This window comes from Xiphophorus hellerii, chromosome 23 (assembly GCF_003331165.1).
Source record: "Xiphophorus hellerii strain 12219 chromosome 23, Xiphophorus_hellerii-4.1, whole genome shotgun sequence".
NCBI classification, from domain to species: Eukaryota; Metazoa; Chordata; class Actinopteri; order Cyprinodontiformes; family Poeciliidae; genus Xiphophorus; species Xiphophorus hellerii.
In genome coordinates this window covers 19,265,244-19,286,184 of record NC_045694.1, presented here as the reverse complement: position 1 = coordinate 19,286,184, position 20,941 = coordinate 19,265,244, and the positions used below count along the sequence as shown (strand labels likewise).

General features: G+C 39.2%; 1 protein-coding gene across 1 annotated transcript; it reads right to left on the bottom strand.

Moving 5' to 3' along the window:
* Positions 1-1,897: 1,897 nt before the first annotated feature.
* LOC116714336 (alpha-1A adrenergic receptor-like) lies at positions 1,898-19,636 on the bottom strand. Its single transcript, XM_032554839.1, has 2 exons — positions 18,217-19,636; positions 1,898-3,760 (listed from the first exon to the last, which is right to left on the bottom strand). The coding sequence occupies exons 1-2, from the start codon at positions 19,178-19,180 to the stop codon at positions 3,195-3,197; spliced, it is 1,530 nt and encodes a 509-aa protein (XP_032410730.1). The 5' UTR covers positions 19,181-19,636; the 3' UTR covers positions 1,898-3,194.
* Between the last annotated feature and the right edge of the window lie 1,305 nt (positions 19,637-20,941).

Sequence of the window (20,941 nt, the reverse complement as noted above, 5' to 3'; positions counted from 1 at the left end):
TCTATTAGTCATGAAAAGGAGTGAATCGGTCCATCCCCCTATTTACATGAGTGCTATGTCCCAACCACACAGCCACGTCACTGTTGGCTTATTAATTCAATATTGAATTATGATCGAAAAGGTTGAAGTTATGGTTAAGATCGATGATTGGTGGTGGATAAACCATCAAACAATCATCCAATTCTAGTCAATTAACCAATTTTAAAATGATGTAATTGAATCAATGTTGTTTTGTGGTTGAATTCTAATAATTGAAATATCAATGTTTAATCCAGTGTTGTTCAACACTGGTCCTCACTGCCCTGCAAGTTTCAGGCATTCCCCTAATTCAGCACACATGATTTCAATTGATGGCTGATAAACAGGGTTTTGCTGAATTGCGATCATCTGAAAACATGCAGGTCAATTTGACTTGAGGACCAGACACAAAATTAGCTGAGAGGATTTAGTATGTATGTGTGTGTGAGTGTATAAGTATGAATATAATTTAGTAATTTTTTTTTGATTTGAAGACGTAAAGTAAAAAATAATTTTCTGAAGTTACATCTCCGTCCAGTTGATGGCGGTAATGCGCAAATTGTGTAAACTGCCATAAAACGCAACAGAAGAAGAAGAAGAAGACTTGAGGACCAGGATTGTAAAAAAAACTGGTAATCAAGTTTGAATCCAAGTAAGCTGTTTGTCACACTTCTTTCCTACCCCTCCCCACTCCCTACCGGGGGTTTATCGCGTTTTAAATTAAGCACTATATTGAGAACAGTGGGGTATGACTCCTTTCTGTACTTTTTCTTGTCTGTAAATATTATTACTGACTGTTTGCTGACACAAAAACATCTGCAAGTCAATACAAGGAGTGGAACAGTCCGCCTCCACATTTTTACACTAGTGGTTTGTCCAAATACACCAAGTACACAGCCACTTAGCTGCTGGCTTGTTTGCAACCGGCTTCAGGTTTGAATTCTACTCTGCGTATTTTTGTGGTAAGTTTGATAATATTACTTTAATCTCAACTGTGTTTATTGAAAAATAACTGCATTGTTTTGTGCCTATTGTAACCCAGGTTATTTTGGAGCAACCAAGGTATTTTTAATAATTGAGGTCATGGTCCCTTTGCATTTTTTTTGTTCTGTCCACCACTCTAGGCCCAAATATTAAATCCTTCAAGATTTTATGGGATTTGAGTGTTTAAAAGTAGGGCTGGGCTTGTCGTTTGGTCTGGGAGAGCATGTGGTGGATAAGGATGTTTAGGGCTAGCTGCTGCAGGTGGGCTTTAAATCATTTTAAGTCGCTTGTTTTTAATTTTATATTATGATGTGCTTCTATTCCAGAACAGCTAATTAACAGCCTTCTGCAGCAGTCAAGTACTGCAGAAGGCTGTTAATCACCCACAGATTAAATCCAGGTGTGTGGCAGAGGGGAAACACCTAGAACATACAAAGCATGGGGGCGTGAGGTCTGGAATGTAGAAATACTGATCTAAACCTGCTAAAGACTGATTCAGTCTTTTGATTCTTGGATTAGTAAAACAGAACTGGACTATTACTACTTGTGGACATTTTTGAATTAATTTAATCCTCAACTTATTTGGAAATGTTTGCGGTTAATGGAAAATTGAACCAGTTATTTAATGGAAGTTTATCCTGTATATTGTAAATAATTTTTCTAGCTACATTACAAATCACCCTTTGCACTATTTTTGTGTCTCTGGTGTGTTAAATACAACCATGTTCCTCCCTGAGTTGCATCTTTAGCTGTTGATTCGCTCTGTTGCTTCAGAGTTCTGCATCCCGACCTTTGACAGGAACTACAGAAGCAGCATTGTTAACTCTCCTGTGACTTCCTGTTTGCAGTACAGATTGCATTTAAAATCATGTTTGTGAGACTGGTAAGGTCTAAGTGGCAAGAAAGGGATCTGTATTTTAATAAAGGTTTATAAATGAATTATTTCAAGAGCCATTTTCTGCTGCAGTACAGCTTCAAGTCTTTTAGTGTATCGTTTGACCAGTTTCCTACAAGTCAACAAAAATGTCTCTTTCAAAGAGAATTTGTATTTTCTCCCTCTTCTAGCTTTTTGTATTTGACTACAGATTTATATTCTAAGTTTAATTTAAACTTGGAATATAAGTGATTCTTATATTCTTCTTAATAAAGTTTCTTCTTTGTTCAGAAGAAACTCAGATTTTTTTTTTTTTTTTTTAGCAAGAATCATTACACGTGGATTTGGTATGAAACAAAGAATCACTTTGTGGAGAAACAACCCCTCCTGTGTTATTGTGTTTGATCTGTCCGCATTCTTATAATGAGTTCCCCAGAGAATAATCATCTGACTCGTATCTTCCTTAATTAAAACAAAAGTGCAAAGTTTATAGGTTCAATTTTTGTAAATTTAGTTTCAGAATGTATTTGTGATAGGCTGCCAAAAATTGTGAAGGTTGATGTTACTTTTAAGTAAGAGTGTCTGCTACATCATCTTCAGTCTTTAAATGACAAAATAACTTCTCCAAACGTGATAAAAGTAAAAATTGCATTAGTCACCTCACAGGTGATATGTGGTTTATGAATTTTGTCCAAGCCAATTTTCTTTCCTTCTAATCCTTAAGGTTCAGTTTAACATACATTATAGCATTTTCTCCAACAGAGATATTAAGTTGTTACACATCAAATTGGAATTTTATATTTTATTTTTTCCATCACATTTCTACAAACACACACAATATATTTGAAGATTGTGCGCACAGCAGAAAAATACACACAGTATTTTATTTTCACAAAATACCACAATATCAGACAACTGCAACAGAAAGGTCGTCTAATGCCTGGCCGCTCTGTTTTACAAGAGGTTGCTTTGATTTTACAAATCAGGTTCAGTCTTTTTTACAGGAAACATGATGAGTCAAAGCTAAAAATGATTTAGCTTAGGTTTCTCCAACGTACATCTAAAATGACATGCAGTTCTCTTTATGATCCAAACAGGGCAGAAAAAACGGGTATATTTGAACATCGTAGTGGTCACTGCTCACTGAGAGAAACCTTTCACCAATTATAAACACAGAAATGAAGAGTAAATGAACAGATCAGCTCCTCAAACTAATCACTGAAGACATGCCACTGACGGATGAAGCAACACAAGCCATGTACAGTGAAACCTGCAAAGCGTGTACTCCGCTAATCTGTAAATCAGAAGCTGCCTGCAGTCACACCTTGTCATCAGGCATGATGATGTCCCTGTTGAGCCCTCGCTTGTCCTTAATGTTCCTAAAGGTGAAAGAAAACACACGTCCAGCGGTCCCCTCTGCCCGTTTCCCCTCTCTGCCGTCGCCTCTCACGCCTCCCTGCTCGCAGTCTGCCGGGCTGCCAGGCAGCAGGTTGGGTGTGGAGGGCGCTGAGGTGGTGGCTCCCCAAATGTACAACGTTTCTCCCTCTGGGCATGGAGGGAGGCCCTGGCTCAGGTAGCTGGGGCTGGGGCTGGCAGACGACGGCAGGGTGCGCTGACTCCCGTTCAGCCAGTTGGAGGTGTGATCCGTTGAGCCCTTCCGTGAGTTTCCAGAGGAGCGGAAGGTGGAGGAGCGGTAGTTGTACGTTCTCCAGCCGGGGCGTTTCTGCTGATGGCAGTGGCACCTCAGGATCCGGATGAAGGCCAGCTTGAACTCGCGGCTGTAACAGGGGTAGATGATGGGATTCAGGCAGCTGTTGAAGTAGCCCAGCCAGAAGATGACTTTGAAGAGGGTCTCAGGTGGCCGCAGATGCACATTAAAGGACCCTGAGGACAACAGATAAAAGGAGATGGATCAGTGGAAAACAGCAGACTATTTTGTACAGAAAATCTTACTCTCTACAGGCCAATTTTTTCATCAAAAAGAACCTCAAAATAAATAATGACTCAGTGTTTTGGTTATTCAACATAAACATTCTGTTTTTATTGGTCTTAAATGAGTCAGGCCAGTCCCATGCTTCTGGACACTTGGTGATAAAATCAGAGATACAACACGGTTTTGTGCTCATGTTGACAACTCGGTGAACTATGGTCAAACTGTACTCCTCCAGTTCAGATAAACCACTCCAACAAGGCTTTAGGTTGTTAAACTAAACATAAACTTTACAACATGATCTTTTTAAAAAAATTTTTTAAAAACAATACCTAAGAATATTGTTGCTTTTAGAGCCAAAATGTTGTTTGAACATTTTTCATCAAACAAAAAATGTTTGAAATGTTTCATCAGACATTTTTTGATGAAATGCTTAAAAAGGAAGAGTCCAAAGATTCATTTTATAAATTTTTTGTGCTAAAAATTACACACTTAAATGGGGAAAAACTTTTATTCTAAACCTCTTTGAGTGAACATGCTGAGCCTAAATTACTTCAAATGACAAAATGTAATTATAGAAACGTAACACAAAAACATAACTGGACTGCGTGTAACTCTTGATTTCATGTTTAGGATTGATCCATATTTATCCAGCAGGTGGCAGCATTGATTAAAAGGTTTTGCACAGAGTGAATCGAAACGTCACCACTACAAAACATTATCCAACAAAAGACGGATTTTGTATTTAGAAATACCTTTTATAAACGGGTTATGTGCTTATCTAAATAAAACATTGTAAAATATTTTTAAAAAGTACAAAGATTTATCCAATCTTGGATTCCTCTTTAATTCTGTGGGAGTGTTTTATTATTTGAGATGCAATCATTAAATGAAATGGTAGGTTTTAGGGAGAGGTTATGAAGCTTAAAGGGCAGTAACACACTTCTGCCTTCCTCACACAAACTAACACAGGTTAATGTTGTGTGTAACGCTCAGGAAGACGGTCCTGAGCGTAACTTATTGAAGCAGGCTTATAATGTTTAAAAATTAATGACTTCTGCACTTGTATCAATCTACACTTGATGATACTTGTTCCTCGATGCGGTTGAGATTTAATAGATGAGAATAACAGACAAAAGTGCGGAGGAGATAAGAGGAAGTAGATGAAAAAAGTCCATTAATACGCACAGCAAGAGCAGGATTAGTGTGAAACAGAGACATTATGTGTTCGCATGCAGGCAGATGTGAAGAGTTCTTAAATTAAAGCGACCCACGTTCTTACATTAATATCAGGCTCCCGGAGAGGCTGAAGATTTATTGTAATTTCAGGATTTCAAGTGTGAAATTAGTTCTGGTAATGTATGACAGACGGGTGAAGGCACCTCGGTTTGACTTTAATAGGAACATCGGAAAGACGGCTTGAATGATTCCTTATAGCACTGCATGTTTTATATTTCACTGACACTTGTTGAATGATGAAGGTGAGGGGTCTGCACACACATGCTTACTGTTGTTCTGGATGATAATCCCATAAACAAAATAAAATCTCTACCTTGAGTGTTTCTGAGGCTTAGATGAGCCAGATAGAGTTGTCTTGGCCTCCTGAGCTGCCAGCGTCTTTTCTAAGCAGCTGGTATTTTCACGATTTTTTTTCCCCCCTTTCTGGAAACCCACTTAAATGTGACTGCATGACTGTGTGAGTGACGAGGATGACTGGGATACAGGGTATGCCTCTGCAGAGAGAGCCTGTCTTAATCCATCTCAGTTTAGGCATCAGATCCTGATGAATTCTGATGGTGACGAGTGCTTTCGTCGCAAGCCCTAAAGGATCAAGTGTTAAAGGAAACTTTTTTTCATTGGTTCTTAAGAGCATTTAATGTCTGATTTCAGAGATCAATTTTTCCAGACTGGTGTGTTGGCTACAACCATTTAGCTTCTCATTTACTCAACTAGGCAGGAAATTAACCCAAATTTGCCTGTAGTGGTTCTAATGAAGTGTGCAATGGAACCAAATGACCCAAACAACTACAAAGCAAATGATTTTTCATCACTTAAACGTGGAACTCTTACCAGCCCAAAGGAGCTTAAATCAGATTGCTAAACTCCCAGTTTATGAAAGCACAAATTAAAAATGTAAAATATTCTGCAGAGGGCACTGCAGTGGAGCTGGACTAAAACTTGTGACCCATATACTGAGTCCTTAGTCCTAGAAGTGGCTGTCACAGGTTCGAGTCCCAGCCTGTTGGCCTGTCTTCTCTCTGATTCTCAACCCGCTGCCTGGTCTGACCACTGTCAAATAAGTCACTAAAGCTGAAAATAAAACTTAAAAAAAAATACACAAATATAAAATAAATCTAATAGTTTATTCTATTTTATTTAGCTAAAGTTAATGTATCAAAATAAAAACCATAAGACTATTTACTAGGATAACTACCTTGGCACAACACCGGCCAGAATAGAGTAGGATGTTAAATCATGCCCCTGTGAAAGTAAAACCTTGCCCCTGATAAGTATTGAAAAGACTCCAAATAAGTGGACGGAGCCAAGAGACACTGAGAGCCTCGGCCAAGCGTGGGGATGAGTGGAGTGGTGGGCCGGGTTGTGGTCAGAATGAAAGAAGCTCTGTTGCCAACTTGGCACTTTGTCACAATAATTAGCAACTTTTCAGACCATTTTAGCAACTTAAACACCATTATGAATGAAAAGGTAAATAGATAAATACATTAACTGTGATTGACAAAATAAGCTCCCCATTAAAAAATTTTATTTATTTTTCATGGAAACAATTGAGTATTAATTATTAATAGCAGCATTTATTTATTTAGTTTTAAATTAGGGATGCACTGATATTAAAATTTCAGCTGATATCAATATCCAATAATAACATTGCTACTATTTGCGATTACTCATATTGTATATATTACATATACTTTACTATCCTTTCAACATCTTGGAAAAAGAAAATTACCACACTGCTGACTTCACCACTGCTTTTCTGCTTCAGTTCCCCAAAGTCCTGTCCTGATCCGTAGCATGACCAAACAAACACCAATCTCTTCTCTCACCCTCCAGAAAGAACAAAAAGATCAAAATGATTATCATTTAATGTTGGCCCAGTTTTATTTGTCAAAACAATACAGACATGATAAAAAAATGACTTAACATCAGCTGATAGCAGTTTTAGTTGCAATATATCATGCATCCCTAATTTAAATGAAACATTTCTCCTTAAGTAGAAACAGTTGGTGGATATAATAACTAAGGTTTTGCTTATTTTAGCAGTGGTAAAAAGGATAGTTTTTTTGTTTGTTTAAATAAAAACAGATAATTTATGTTAAATATTTCAGCTTAACATGTTTGTGTAACATAGCGAAGCTGTGCTAGACTTATCCAGGACTATTTTGCATAAGTTTCATTCTATCCCATGTTTGAATAAGAGGTAGGACATTTTGGGTTAAAGTTAATTGAAAGACTGCGATTTATTTTTAAATCTCTTAATTTATTCTAAACTAATTGCAAAACAAATTTTCTCACAATTCAGACCAATCAATCAGTCATAACTATTTCTACTATGACACAAGAAAATAGACATTTGGTGCACTGCATATCTGTGCCTGATCAAATTTGTTAGACATTATTTAGAAGGCAGACGCTTGTTTACATCAGTTGTCACGGTTTGTGATGCATTTCAAACTAAACACCAGCACTGCATCAACAAGGCAATGAGATCAAGAGGGATTTGTTCTGTCAGACAGGATTGCGTGAAGGTACAGATTTTTTGGGGAGGGATGAAAGATTTCTGGAACACGGCTGCATTTGTCTTCCTAAATCTAGCCTTCAAGCCAAAAGTGCAATCAGGGAAGCAAATGTTTTGACTATCAGGATGGTAACTCATAACATGATGGTCATAAAAACCAACATTCAGAAACAATCAGGGTTTGTAGAGATATGGGAACACTCAGGAAGGGAATGTGTGGTGCAGATACAACTGTAGTTTACTGAACAGGCCTTGATTGCGTTTTGGTACAACTTTGGTACTATGAGAAACGTATTCATTTAACATTGTGAAATTCAAATGAGCTTAACTTTTGTCCTAAGCTATGTAACTGAGCATCATCACGTCAGTATTCTACAGTTAAACAAGGAGATGGCATCGTGCTGAGGGGTTGTTTTTTTCCACAATAGTCAGCAAAAGACCAGTCAGAACTAAGAAGTGTAGCGATAAAATCCTCCATTTAATGCTGTTCACAGTGGACAGCCATCAAACACACGTACTCCTAAGAGCAATTTACTGCTACCTTGAAGAAAACACCATGGCAATACGGGAACAGCTAAGCCAAAGTTAAGATCTCAATTTATTACAGACGGAGTAAAACATCCATCTGGCATTTCTTATGAGAGACTAATGAATTTTTAAAAGAAAAGTTGTACCCAAAGTGATAATTGAAGAAGGCCCGTTTCTTAACATAAAATGTTTCAACTTTTGTTCTTCTGTTAAGTAAATGCATTAAACGTCCAAAGCTTCAACTAACAGCATGTCATTTGATGCAGATTGTCTTGAGTTTAACAAAACAAAAATTCAATGGTCGTTAAGAGCTTATGTTTTGATTCAAAAGTGGAGATAGCCTCTTAATTCCTTCATTTGCTGTTCAATTACAAACTAATAAATCCCACCCTATTTTTCAAGTAATGGTTCATGTTTGAAACCTTAAATGTACTTAAAAGCATTAAGTTTACTTAAAACACTTTAAAAAAATGTGTCTGCTTCATAATCCTAATAAGGACCATCAGTTTTGACAGATCAGACTGAAAGAAAACTGGAAAATATTACTGGAAACATTATTGAAACATTTTATAACATATCCAGACTTCTATAGCTAAAAGAAAATCCAAAGGATGAATGGATGGATAGTAGAACGGACATAAAATTGGTACTAATGCCAAATGTGTTTTCCTTTGCTTATCCAGACCTGTAGAAAGCTTAATGTCAGATTCTATACTTCTGTACTTTTTGCCGTTTTCTGGGCCTCTAGATAAGAATATGTATTAATCGGCTGCTTAAGGCAACAAATAATGAAATAATATTCTGTTACAGCTTGCATTATAGAGCAGAAGTATTTAGATTCAAATCCAGGGAACCGACGCATTAGATGAAAGCAAAGCGAATCACTCTGAATCCCCACTTCATTTAAAAGCTCTTCTGATGGCCTGAGACAAACACGGACATGCTACCTTCCTCCCGGGAGGAGCTAATAAAAATCTTGGCCTCTATTAAAAAATAAAGAGGTGGGCCAAGGCCGTCACGTTCATGGATCTCCGTTACACAAGCATGGGGGATAAATAGTAGGAAACACAGGATAACGGCGGAGTGGCCTGTAGCCACATTAGGAACATATTTGTTTGTTTAAGTTCCATGTGAACTCACTCCATTTTTGTCCTTTCAGGAGTGTTTATGTTCAGAGCCTATAGTATAGGAGGATGAGATGGGCTTGAGCTGCGAGACAATGGTATAAATATACAGCAGATAACTGCGGGAGGTTTGATGTGGGTGGTGGTCTCGGGTTCTTCTGTTAAGAGGACCGCTCGCACCTCCTTCCTGAGGACAGGCACACACACATCTCACTCCGAAACACAGGAACATCTTAACAAAACTCTGCATCCTGTTATTCTCACTAATTGGAAGGAGCGATGCCTATTCTCTGCCATGTGAAGCACACACACACACACACACACGCGCGCGCACCCCGTATGTCTTTCTATCCCCACAAAAGCTCTGCAATCACTTCCTTTCATTTTCATTAATTTCTATACCCTAAATGTAACCGAAACTCAATTCACACCTTAACCTAAACCTAAGCTCTAATCTAAAAACAGAACTTCTTCTTATTGGGCCCTTGGCTTTGGGCCCATAAGGAGCTGTGGGTCTTCACATGTTGTATTTGTTGGAGAAAGGGGCCTTACAAGGTGAGAAATGCTAAAACACACATGCCCGCATACACGCACACACACACAAACTTCTCCCTCTGATACTCACAAATCCTGTTTCATAACACCTATAAACATGATTAATGTGGCTCAGATTGAAAGCACTACGGCCCTCACACAGAGCTTTCAGTCAAACCGCAGTGTTGGGATATTTTTAGGAAATCACACTGACAACCCAGAGACCCCTTGCCTTCACCTTCCTCCTGCCCCATAGACCCTACTGCTCCTCCCTGCCACCTTTTTTATACATCGCTTTGACATGCTGCCCTCTCATTATTTTCCCTCTTCTAAAAAAATCCCATCGGTTATCCTGGTGCACAGCTGATCATCAGCTCAATGAAAAACGCACAGAAAAAACCCCATAAGTTTCTCATTTTCATAAAGGAGGATACGCGAGTGCTGGTTTCTGCTGCATTTTGCATTTGGACAGCACAGTTTACGGCGCCTTCGCAGGATATTTGTGCTCGTTCTGGGTGTTAAAAAGCTGCGTTAGGATGTAACACATGCAGCCCACTGATCATTCCTCTTTGTCTGGGCTGCGAGGATGAGAAAGCGAGGGGAGGGGGGCATTGAGATGCATGACAAATGTCTCCACTGATGGGTCTCTGTTCTGCAAATTGAGTATAATCTATAAAACTCTTAATGAATGCTGTTAAATCAGTGAGGGTAGAGTTTAACAGGGTGTATTAATGGGGATGAAATGGACATCATGAAGCTTTAGAGTTCCAAGTCATAGTAAATTGTTCCATGTCTATAAACTGAGCTGTTCTAAGCATCTCTTGACAAAAATCTTCTGTTTATGAAGTTATTGAACCCATTGATTTCATGAGTCTTGCTCTTCTTGTCATTTGGACTGATTCACTGGAGGTGGGTTGCAATAAAGAGGAGAGAACATGAATGCACTCATCCATCACTCTAATCAGCTACTTCTTGATTGAATGATTATTCAGCTATCACGATGACAAAACGGTCTTGTAAAAATCAAAGCTCAAAACGTTAATATGCACGATGGAGATACATTTTTCTTTCATGCTTCCCACTTTTAGTCTACTGACAGCCTTCCATGCATTTTGTTGACTGTTGTAGATAACAGACCAACACAAAGTAGTGCACAGCTGCTGTCCAAATGTTTTGCGAAAAAAGCGGAACACGGTGTAGTGCATTTGTTGATGGCTCAACTGATCCAGTAGTTGTTAAAACGACTGAATCTAAACACCTTAAGTTGTTTAGATCTTGTTGGAATTTTGGCAAAAATCTTTTTTGCGAAATAGTTGGAGCTCAGACAGTTTGGATGGAGAGCATCACCTAGGTTTAGGTCTGGGATTGACTTCATCGAATCATCCCATTGTAGATCTGGTTGGATGTATTAGGTTCTTATCCTGGATACAAAGTTTCCAGTCTACAAAGTTCAGCCAGTAGCAGGTTTTTTCCAGCTTTAGTTCCATCCATCTTCCCATCAGTCCCATCTGGAGGAAATCCATCCTGCTGTATACTGCATGAGGTCAAGATGCTCTGGAGCAAGTTTTCATCCAGGTTGTCTATGTACGTCGCTGCATTTATCTTTCCCTCTATCCTGACTAGTCTGCCAGTTCTAGTGCCCCTCCCTCACCTGTTTCTGTGGTCTCTCAGACATTCCTACATATGGCTTTGGTTGCATGGGAGAAAGGTGGCTGTTTGGAAAGTTAAAGCATGGAAACTAAAGGAGTGTTGCCTGTTATGCTTTTTTTTTTAAAGTATGATATAGCACAGAAGATGTACACAGCACAAGCAGGCAGTTGTGAGAGAAATCACGACCTTAATGATTAATTAAAATGTTTGTACTAGTATTCACGCATATATCCTCACTTGACACTAACCGATTGCTTAAATTGTGTAACTCTTGTATTTTAATATAACATATTTTTGATTTAAAGCATTAAAGTAATTTATGCATTTTAAGAAATGTGTAGAATTTATGATGCGTTTTTAAAAATCTGGTAATGTACTTTAAGAATGCTCATCATATCCTTACTGAAATAAACATAAAAAAGAGCTATAAATGTTTACCATGATGATATGAATGTATGTTTTTCAGAAAAAATCCCCAACTGTTTAACATGAGGCTAGTCCTGAGCTGATCTTTGCAGAGATAAGGGTTTAAAACAAAGTAAGTCAAGTAAATAGGATACATATACAATATTTCTTTTTATCTGTGGTTAAAAAACATCTTGGTTTCATTTTTATTTAAACTAGAATTGAATAGAGCTGTATTTAGAAATAATGGCATAATAAACAATGGAAGCTCAGATGGAAATCTGTGTTTTTATGCTTACAAGGCCACCTAACTCAGCTTCTTTGCTCCTTGAGAAACACTTGTTGGCTGAATGTCAGAAGTGATATGGCCTCATACCAAAAATTAAAAAATGAATAGAGGAAAGTTAGGAAAATAGGAAGTTGCTGGTAAAAATTGGCAGACTGAACTTGTGTTTTTTTAAAAAAAGATGAAAAACTGCTCAGATGTTGGTTGGAAAATAAAAATCAAGCATGAAAGAGGATGAAATCTCTTGGCCAGCAGGAGGCGGAGAATGAGCGCTGCTGGTAAGTTTTTAAAAATCCAAAATGCATTTTGTATTTGGACACCTTTTACAATTTTTTTCTCTAAATATTGGGATCAATTGCCTTCAGAAATCACAAAAATTAGAGTCAATTGTGTGTAATATCATCTGTGTATAAATCGAGTTAAACTACAAAGGCCTCTGATGGACATTAGAAAACATTAGTGAAGAAACGGCTTCATGAACACCAAAGAACCCAGTGGAAAGGTCAGAGAGAGGTTCAAAACAGAGTTAGATTATAAAACATTATCCAAAGCTTTGAACATCTCACTGAGCACAGTTCAATGCAGTATCAAAAAATGGAAAGAAATTGTGACACCACAAACCCAAAAAGACACAGCAGTTCATCTAAACTGACAGGTCACACAAAAGGAGAGCATTAATCAGGGAATCAGCCAAGAGATCTGTGACAGAGAGTCGCGTATCAGGCTGGCAAATCTGATGACAGGACAACTGTAAGTCATGCACTTCACAAATCTATCCTTTATCAAAGAGAGGATAAAATCTGTCTTTATGCCTCAAAAAAGTAGTGGCAACATCATGATGTCAGAAGCATTTTCTTCAACAAATACCTGATGAAGATGAATTGAACTAAATAGAGCGCAGTATGTTTAAAAAAAAAAGCCTGTTAAGAGACGGCAAAAGACCTGAGATTGACTTCTGCTTCAGCAGGTCAACGACCCCACACACTGCCAAAAACACAATGGAAATGTTAGATAAAAATCCTTTTAATGGCTTAGAATGACTTGGTCAAAGTCCAGACCTGAATCCAACAGAAAAATGTTCCAAATACTTGAAACTTATTGTTCACAGAATCTTTCCAGACATCTTGATCTGTTTTGCACCGAAGAATTGGGGAAAAATCTTCTGTCTCTCTATGTGCAAAGCTGGTATAAGTGTTCAGCTGTAACTGCAACATGAGGTGGTTCTCAAAATTATTGACTCAGGGGAACTAAATACAAATATATGCAACACTTTTAAGCTTTGTCTTTGCTAAAAATAATATGTAATATTTACATTTGATGCATTTTTTCTGTAATACAAAATGTGGGAAAGTTTGAATATAAAATAAAAAGGATATAAACATTCGTAGAAATGGATGGAGATGCTGAAGATTGGTAGCTGCAGAAAAGTAGACAACATTTATTGCTAAGAAATGTGAAACACTTTTTTTAAGCTATTAATAGTGTTACCTGAACCAAAAGAATAAAGAAAGACTATTTAAATAGAAGAATGAAATAAAAAACAATCACACTTTAACATAAAGTTTAATAAGGATTTTTCTTAATTTCAGCCTCATCCTCAATAGTTTAGAAGGTTGATCTAAAAGAAAATATTTCTTGTCCATACTTTAGAGAACATAAATCTAAAAGTAGATCACAGCAGTGTGGAAAAACTCTTACTGCTGGTTAATTAACACATTTTGTGTGTCAGAGCAAAGCATTTACCTTGAACCACTGATTCTGAAGCTCCTCAGGTTGTTTATTTTGAGAAATTTTCTTATTCAATTTGTAATGTTTATTTCATTTTTTGAAATAATTTCTTGATGTCGGTGATCTAATATCAAGGAGTATATAAACATGTTTAAGCATGTTTCTCTCCATGGCTATAATTAGATTTTTGATATACACTATTTTCTTTTGCATACTAAGATACAGGAATGTGACGCAACGCAACGTTAAATCCGCGTTTGTTCTGAGACTGATTGAGTTTTTTTGGGGCTGCATTTGATCATTAGTTGAAGGCTTGGAATACCGCTAACATAAAAAATCTTTGATCTATTTTCTTACAATCTTGACATGATTTGATTCGAGTTGAAAACATAAAAGGCAGCACAGAAGTTTAAAACTCAGAACAAATGAGTCAACCCTGGTTGCCTGCTTGTCATTTATGTTTAATAAACCATGGTATTTACAAAATCTGAGCCAGACAGGGTAGATCAGTAATGACGCAGGAAGAACGGGGGAGGGGGTCACATAGTTTGTCAAGCGGTACTCAGGGGGTTGTGACCTTTCAGACCTAAGGTCAATGTAGCTCTGTCTGGAAGCACGCAGCCTTCTTTCATCTGTGCAGTCTAAAAATCTACAGAGATGGACAAGAGGGAACCAAGTCCAGCCTCACTGACAAAATCCTGAGAGAAATGCATGAACCAACCTGCACACAAACACACATTCAACCTATGTATTTCATGTATGGAAACCACCCTCCCCCCCCTCACACACACACACTCTGCGAGCTGGAACCCCCGTCAGCTCACATCGCCTATCGGTGACAGCCTGCAGTTGAAGAAAGCTGGGTTAATAACGTGTGAAAACGGAAATCCCACACTGTGGGTGGAAGCTAACAAACGCTCAGGGAGCAACAGGAGAAGAGTGCTGCCTGCGATCCTATCGGACTTGGAGAATTTTAATTCAGACCAAAGTATCACCAGAGAGCTGAGGTGCACAGTCAAAGAGAAAATCAGTGACTAAAATGGAAAAAAAAAATGTAAAGAAAGTGTGCACCTTCTAAAAGATTCAGCTATGGCAGAGAGCTTCCAATGAAGATAAATTGTAAAGACTTTCCTGTCAGGAAAGACTTGAACTTGCCTACTTTAAATCTGCATTAAGTAAAGAGGCATAGTGCTTTGTCTCAGTGTATCAGTATGCTACGCATGGAGAAGACCGCAGCATTGGGAGAGGAGAGGGGCTCCTTGGCAGTTTGTCCCATGGTGTTACATAAATGGGGCCTTCCGGCTGACCCCTCTCCCTGGAAATCTACACTTTCAAGGCTCCTAAATCTGCAGCATCTCAAGAATACCTTCAAGCTACAATCTCTCCATCTTTGAGGATATGAGGCTCAAAGCCTGAGGCATGCACACGCTCTCATCTGACCATGGTAGACAAACACACACAGAGGCAAATCTCCACAGAAGCAGTAATGCAGTGCCTTGAAAAAGAAACAAGCGCGCAACACATTTTGTGACATTACAACCACTAAGTTTTATATATTTCTTTGGAATTTTATGTGGTAGATCAACACAAGGTAGTGCCAAATTATAAAGTGGAAGGAAAATGAAACATGGTGTCAGGAATCTAACTGAGCCACATGGAGAACAATTGCTAAACTGCACACAGAGAACAAACGGGAATATAAAAATAATGAATCCCAGAATGTACAGCATTAAGCTATTTTTGTGATAACTTCCAGGAAGGCGCAAGCACAGCAGGAATCCCAATGATCTTATGGAGCTGCAAAACTTAGGCTGCAGCGGTGTCCGCTGTCTTTTGCCTTTGCTCCCAAAAGTTGATTGTGGTGGACACGCATGGACGTCTTGCTGGCCGAGTAAAAAAACTGGATCTTCGTAGATACTTTTGATCCAGAGTATGGCCTGCTGTCTGTGTAGCCAGAGACTGTATCTCAAAATAAGATTAGCTGCCCAAAACTGTCTGTCAGATTTTCTGCAATAAGAATTTGACTCAAAGATGCTCCAAGAAGAACCCTTAGGATAAAAACAATTTTTTTTAGTTTATTGTGATTTACTTATGTTTGGCTGCCAGTCTTTTATGGCACACAAAGGCACATGTGGGACTAATGGGGTTTGCTAAGTAGCGCAGGAGCTTATTTTATTACCATACCTACCATCCATATGCCAAATTGTGAGTCGATATCTATGGTTTGCCACCAGAGTCAGTAAGGCCATTCGATCACTGTAGTGATGGGTTTGAAAGCTAATTTGCTAATACTCCACGTATTGTTATTTAATACCAAACCTCATCAGGCGGGTCAGAAAGCAATAACTGACAGAAACTGTGAGATTTTGGATATGAATTCCTGATAATATCTGACTTATTCATTGTGATTGCAATTAACAATTTTCCTTGGCACTTATTGATAATTATTTCTAACCAAACTAAGCCTATTGTTGCACAGTGGCATTTATTAATTTCTTTCTTACATATAAAAACTGTACACTTTTATTCAGCTCACCAAATAAACTCCCATAAGGTTTTGTCCCTGGATTTTCCTCTATTTATCTCTAGCCATCTTCCTTTAACTCTGATGGCTTCCCTGCCCCTGCTGAATAAAAGAAATCCAACAGTATAATGCTGCCACCACCATGTTTCACCATGGCGGTGGTGTGTCCTATTGCCGTTCTTCCTCCACATGCAGTTATCTGCAAGCCAAAAGGTTTTACAGAACCTTCTTCAATGTTTGCTGCATCCCCCACATGACTTGTGGCAAGCTTTAAATGGGACTTCTTGTGGCTTTCTTTTAACTTTCTTGCATTTCTCTTTCCAGTATTCCATAAAATCCAGATGTGTGGAGTGCATGAATAATCTCCGCAGGTCCTCCAGAGTTAACATGGACCTCTTGGCTATTTATCCAAATAATGTTCTGCTTGTATTTATCCGCAGTTTAATACACACAGACAGAGAATTAGGTTAGTATTTTTGTCATTAGGTGAGTTGTTAGGAGTTAGTTCTGCTGGATGTGTGTAGCTGTATTAGATTAAAAGTGAATAAATACAAACTCATGCCACATCCTATATTTAAAAAATAGAGAAAAGGTGGGTCCTTTTCTATCCAACTCATAAATATGTAGAAAGACTTGGTGGGTTTTCTGACCTGCTCACCACATTTTTCCTTTCTTGCATTGCTTAATTCCACTTGCAGTTTCTGAAACAGACCCGTTAGTGTTTGTCACATCATGGAGTCTCGGCAAGATTGATGAAAACTGAGCAGATTGGAGGCCACAACCGGATTAACTAACAGAGAGGAAATACAGCAAAGGATAACAGGAATTGTTTGGATAAGTTCAGTAGGAATTCCTCCTCAAATTCCTAAGTGTTTCATTACTTATTACAGTCCCTAAATTAAATGAGTAAAATCTCATAAAGTCTGTGAATTTGCAGATTGTGTCCCACAGTTTATAGAAATATTAAGTCTCAACAAAGCTGCTGTCCTCTTTGCCTGCAACTCCTCCTACAATGTATCTATAGACAACCAGAGATGCACTAAGGCTGTTTCTCCTGCTTAAAATGATTAGTCATTGTTATTGTTATATTATCCATATTTATGCATTACAGCATCAAATGACCCCCAATTTGATTTTATGGTGCTGAGAAAAAAATGCATGTAAGTACATGCTGCTGGTTTATGCGTATATATGGACTGTAAATAGTGAGGAATCTAAGTCCTGATGCTTAGAATCAGGACTTCGGGGGATTCTGATTTTTTCAGACCTGCTGATCAGAAAGCAGTGGGATTATGGGAAAACATTTGTAATAAATTAGAATATTGCTGAAGAACATTGAAAAAATAATAATACAGAGAAATTGGTTTAAGTACAGTTTGTGCTTTTAATACTTGTTTGGGCTCTTTTAGCATAAATCACTGCCTCAGTGCAGAGTTCCCTGCATGTAAATACTTTTTTCTTCCACTTAATTTTCCAATAATATATTTGGACATCTCATTTTGTAAACAGTCAGCTTCAAAGTGGTTTGAATTCATAATTATGTAATGTATGAATGTATATGTAACCTCTGAGTTTTACTATTTGAATCCAGTTACTGAAATGCACTTTTGATGATATTCTGGTTTCTTGGGATACACTTGCATGTGCTTAATTTGGACGTTTCTACGTTTGTTACTCTGATCTGTGTAGAGTTTTGTCGGGGGCCCCACAGCACTAAGCTGTTTTCAGAAACATCAGATTGTCCCCGTTTTCATATTTTTGTAAAGTTTTTAAATTATAGGATGTTCGAGATTGTGGCTGCAAATGACTATAACATACCTGTCATCATAACAGAGAATAATGGAGCGCTTTCAGATGTGACCTGCTGAACCTACCTATAGGCAGGGCCAGAAAGAAAGGCAGCCAACATAGGACGAACATTCCGACCACAACTCCCAAAGTTTTAGCTGCCTTCTTCTCCCGGGAAAATTTCAGGAGCTTCACAGTGAGGGAACTCCTGGCCTGGTGCGCACGGCCTTTTCCGGTGCCCGGTGCGCCGGGGTCCTCGTGCACCTGAGAGCCCTTGTGGATCCTGAGGGTCAGCTCGCTGGTGTTCATCCTCTCCCGCATCACGCCCGCCTCCAGGTTCTTCGTGGTCCTCTTGGCCACGATGTAAACGCGGCAGTACATGGCCAGGATGACGGCGAGCGGAATGTAGAAGGAGCCGAGAGAGGAGAAGAGCGCGTAAAACGGCTCCTCTGTGATGAGGCACACCGTGTCGTCCGGCGCCGGCGGCTGCTTCCAGCCGAACAGAGGTCCGATGGAGATGACCACCGAGAGCACCCAGACCCCGAGCATGGCCAGCAGAGCCCGCCTCTCCGTCACAATACCCGGGTACTGCAGCGGGTGGCTCACTCCGATGTAGCGGTCGATGGATATTACGCACAGGCTCATGATGGACGCCGTACAGCACAGCACGTCCAGCGCAGCCCAGATGTCACAGAAGATCCGGCCGAACACCCAATAGTCCAGGATCTCCAGGGTGGCAGAAACCGGCAGCACCGTTGTCCCCAGCAGCAGGTCGGCCATGGCCAGGTTAAGGATGAAGTAGTTGGTGGGGGTCCGCAGGTGCCTGTTGCACACCACGGACAGAATGACGAGGATGTTGCCCGCGATGGCAAAAACGATGAACGCCCCCAGCACCAAGCCGAGCAGGGCGGCGCGGGTGAGGTCCAGCTCGCCGAACGCGGTGTGGTTCGTCCTGGAGCTGTTGGTGGAGTTGACCTGCATAGAGTTCCACTCGAGGTCGGAGGAACCATTTTTCCACAAGTTTGTTACATCGTCAGTGCTCAAACTCATTTTGAGTCGCGACGTGCTCCATAGCAGGCTTTCTATCACTATAACTAAAGAGTCTGTACTGCGTGCAAGTGCTCAAACTTCCCTACGTCCACATGGTTCTTTCAAAAAGTGCCGAACCATGAGTCCACATTAGTCCATTGAGTAGCCGATCTGTTCGCAGGCAATCCCTCTCCCTCCACATTTATGAGGGTTCAGTGGAGAAGTGAGGGCTGTGGCAGTCATCTCCTGCCTCCTCTCCTCCTCTCCCACACACAGCACTGCCACAAACTGACCAAACATACCCAAAGCGAGCCGACAGAGTGCGCATGACGCACAGCACAAAGAGAGGTGACTCTTCATTATTTTAATCATGCAATTCAGTTAAACAAATTTGTATGTTGCGATGCAAATTATTTTTGCGTTTTCAGGACAAAATTATTATTTGTTGCAGTAGCTGCGCGATTTTATAGCTAGACCTGAACAACTTAGCTGCCTTTATGCTGGTAGTGACATATACGGGAACACCCCTTTTCCCACCAGAAGAGGTTGCCTAATTGAACAAATAAAGTGTTGCGCAAAAGGCGCATTAACTCCCCCTTGTCCTCCCCATGGTAAATGGTTGCCTTGATTTAGAGGGCGTTTTTTGGCCTTCTTTAACACAGCAAATTAACAAAAACCAAAGACAAGCTGAAATAACCTATTAGGAATAGAACTGTGCTTTCAACTATTTTGTTTATTTACCCTCCAAAAAGGAAAAACTGTCTCGAAAAATTAATAAGAAGACTCGGTACAACAGAAGGTCATATAAATAATGAAGCATAGCACCTTGCTGCACCTTGCCAACTTCACGCTGGTTTCACATTTTGTTAGATTAAAAGCAATCAGCTGCAAACTTTTTGGGATAAGTCTCTACCAACTTTTTTCATCTCGAGACTAACTTTTTGACCTTTTTGTTCCAAAATAACAAAAACTTAGTCAAACTGGCTAAGCTGTAAATATGTATTTACTACATTTGAAACAATTCCCTAAAGTTTTAAAATCTCCTTCAGTTATTTGTACTGAATTTTAGATAAACACTCATTATTACTGTAATTTTTGTACTTATTCTAACGCCAACTTGTGGTTACAGCACAAGTCTGCAGTGGTTTAAAGGATTCTGTGTTACAGTATTTTTGTTCAGACAAAGTTACAATACTTTTGATTAATAGAAAGAGAGTAAATTTCAAAAATCCTAATTCAGGTTCAGCTCTGGACTTCATGGTGGTCAGTTTATGTGTGAAACTGCTTCCTGAACCCAGTTTTATCCCAATGAATCCCAGCATTGTCCTCCAGAGTGAGAAGGTGCAATAAACAACCCTCTCACATTGTTGCAAAAGGAATTCGTAGCCTCCGACTGCATCATTTGGGGTGAAATAACGTATTGTCAACTAAAACATTTTATTCTCTGCAGTGTTTTTCCAATAACAGACTCTTAACAGTATTCTCAGTTAAAGCCAAATGGTAGCTTATGACATGCAGGCACTATAACTAACAGCTTGTGAATTTGTGATTGTTTTATTGACAGTAAACGCAACATGAGCGGTTTAAAATGTGAAATTGATTTTTGCATGCTTACTTGTGTAGTCCTACGCAGCTGTTTGTTCCAGTTTGACTTCTCATTAGTCAGCAGGAATGATCAGCGTCTCTGCTATTGATTAGCTGTGGGATGTGTAAGCAATGAAGGGTCACCAGGAGGATGTGTGTGTGTGTGTGTGTGTGTGCGTGGGGGTGTGCGTGGGTGTG